The 2,420-nt window shown below is 43.0% G+C and overlaps 1 protein-coding gene across 1 annotated transcript; it reads right to left on the bottom strand.

Moving 5' to 3' along the window:
• Nucleotides 1–1,123: 1,123 nt before the first annotated feature.
• LOC121982626 lies at nucleotides 1,124–2,074 on the bottom strand. The gene is made up of 3 exons (XM_042535766.1): nucleotides 1,818–2,074; nucleotides 1,701–1,747; nucleotides 1,124–1,618 (listed from the first exon to the last, which is right to left on the bottom strand). Exons 1-3 carry the CDS (start codon nucleotides 2,008–2,010, stop codon nucleotides 1,481–1,483), a joined length of 378 nt encoding a protein of 125 aa, XP_042391700.1. The 5' UTR covers nucleotides 2,011–2,074; the 3' UTR covers nucleotides 1,124–1,480.
• Between the last annotated feature and the right edge of the window lie 346 nt (nucleotides 2,075–2,420).

The following is a 2,420-nucleotide window of genomic DNA, read 5'->3' as shown; positions in this document are numbered from 1 at the left end:
TCAGGACTTACGGACATGTAGAATAGGATATACGGACCAAGACGCATAGGTCAAGATATACGGACCGAATCGTACAGGTCAGGATATGCGGACTAAGGCTTACAGGTCGGACTTACGGGATAAGACTTGCATAATAGGATACGCAGACCAAGACGTATAGGTCAGGATATGCGAATTAAGGCTTACAAGTCGGGCTTACGGGATGAGACTTGTAGAACAGGATACGCAGACCAAGACAAACAGGTCAAGATATACGGACTAAGGCTTATAGGTCGGGATTTACAGGTCAAGACAGACAGAACAGGAAATGTGGGTCGGGACATACAATTCAGGATGTACAGATCTGGATTCACAGGACAACAAACACAAGCTAGGGAATGCGCTAGGGAATGCGCCAGGGAATGTAGGTCTGTGCCTACAGGTCAAGATTTACATATACGAAGACCCAGTCTAAAGTTAACAGACCGGGGCGAGCATACACTACACGACAATCAATCCAGAGAATTGTAACAACTCGTCAGAGAATAATCACCACATGTCAGGGAATATGCTAACGGTCCCTCATTGCCCACTGATCCCTCCTTAGACCTATAGGAAGATGTCATGTGTCATTCACCGTCAGACAAATCCTAATACCCGACATTCCCTGACACCCGTCAGACTCCAGAAGTACCCACAGTCATATAAAAAGGGAGGCTTTGTCTCTACACAGGTACGCTCACTCATCTTTTCACATTTGATCTTTTAATTTTCGTCCTTTCACTGTGCTTCTAGAGAAAAAACACTTGACTTGAGCGTTGGAGGGTCTGACCCGGGGACTTTTTCCCTGGTTCTTGGTCTCTAACGGCCTAAGTGCTTATCTGAGTATGCGCAGGAGATCCCCACCTCATCAGCCTCGTCATCATCTTCCGTCACTCTCCCGCGGTAGTCCTTGCCGGAGGTGCAGCGTCAACCCCGCATCTCTACGACCCTCGTCAACGCCAACAACAGCGCGGCCAGCCTCTGTCCTACTCAGCTTCCGAACGGAATCAATGATAAATAAATTTTATTACTAGTTTAGTCTCACGAAAATTTTATCTGTCACTAGAGTAAATCAGGATATGCTCATAGAGGCCAATTCAGATGATCAATGTTCTCATTAAAGAAAAAAATCTCTTACAGTGTCGCAGCTGAGATTTAAATCTTAAATCTTTAGTTATCTATAGGAGGATCTAATTATTACACTATTATCCAAGACAAAATTACATAAATTAAAAAATATAAAGAAACTCTTACCCAATTAAATATCAGACTTACTCACGGATGTTTAGTTCGTTTACGAACCTATCTTGGACACAGCGTTAAGAAACCAGAACATTCAAAGATGCATATAATCAGTGGACATATCGTGATTTGCCACAAAAGTTCAAGATTTGGTTTCCACAATGGTTCCTAGCTATTGATCCTGCTACAGCCCAACCCTTGAAGAATCTATAAGGTCTCATTTCTTGTTCTTCTTCAGCCATTTCAGTATATCCTTCTCTGCCTCAGACAACGCCTCCTCTTTCTTGTCTCTCACTGATCCTTCAATAAACTCAAAATACTCCTTGTAGTTCCTCTTGTAAAAGTCATCTAGCCTCTGAAAAAAACAGAGACAAAATTAAACTCCAACGCATCCAAAGCAATGGCCAGAGTGTTCTAGTGGCACATTAGATCCTCACCTCTTTGTCATATTTTTCCTTGTTCTCCTTGGACCTCTTAAGATACTCTAGCACCAAACACAACTATCAGTCATAAACAGAAACGCAACTAGTCAGTTGATTTTTCAGATATGATACCTTGCAAAAGAGCCTTTCTTGAATCTGTGACTTCAGGAATTATGGCAGTGGATGCAAGCAAGGCTATTGTGCTCCTCCTTCCGATGCCGGTTGATTCGAGGAAGGTAGAAACTGATCTCAGCACAGAAGTTCCTGCTTCCAAGGAAGAGGGCTGTCTGTTCATTACAGAGAAGCATGCATTGGCTAGAGCCATCACTGAGCAATCCCCAAAAGATAGTAACAATAGAGGGGAGGGTGCTAAGGTTGAGATTTAGAATGCACAAGGAAGACCACAGATTAAGTTCCCTTGGATGAGGTTGTTTGGAAGTGCCTAAATTGTCCATGCATCTAATAATGTGACTAGATAGAGTTCAAGGTTAGGCTAGTCTTTAAGTTCCCTCGGATGAGCGAGATCAATGTTGTTGGATCCATTAACAAAGTGCTATGACAATCCCAGCAGGTCAGATAGACCTTGGGCGACAACTTGTCGCCCACCTTCATGGGCATCCGTCTTAGTCTCTATAGCGACGAAGAATTGCCCTTAGCTTTCCCTTTGAACTTTATAGTTACAGTACTTCACCATTATTACAGATCTATTATTCTTCTTGAGCTGAGTCTTCAGAT

The sequence above is a fragment of the Zingiber officinale genome, chromosome 5A (assembly GCF_018446385.1).
Source record: "Zingiber officinale cultivar Zhangliang chromosome 5A, Zo_v1.1, whole genome shotgun sequence".
Classification (NCBI taxonomy): Eukaryota; Viridiplantae; Streptophyta; class Magnoliopsida; order Zingiberales; family Zingiberaceae; genus Zingiber; species Zingiber officinale.
Note: the sequence above shows the minus strand (reverse complement) of the source record. Positions and strands in the feature narration are given on the sequence as shown.

Bases quoted from the DNA above. Each gene is read 5' to 3' on its own strand.
- LOC121982626 (XM_042535766.1), bottom strand. From the start codon at position 2,010: ATGGCTCTAGCCAATGCATGCTTCTCTGTAATGAACAGACAGCCCTCT. The intron at 1,748-1,817 runs GTATCATATCTG...GTTTGGTGCTAG, and splicing joins AAGAAAGGCTCTTTTGCAAG to AGTATCTTAAGAGGTCCAAG. The intron at 1,619-1,700 runs GTGAGGATCTAA...TGTTTTTTTCAG, and splicing joins AGGAAAAATATGACAAAGAG to AGGCTAGATGACTTTTACAA.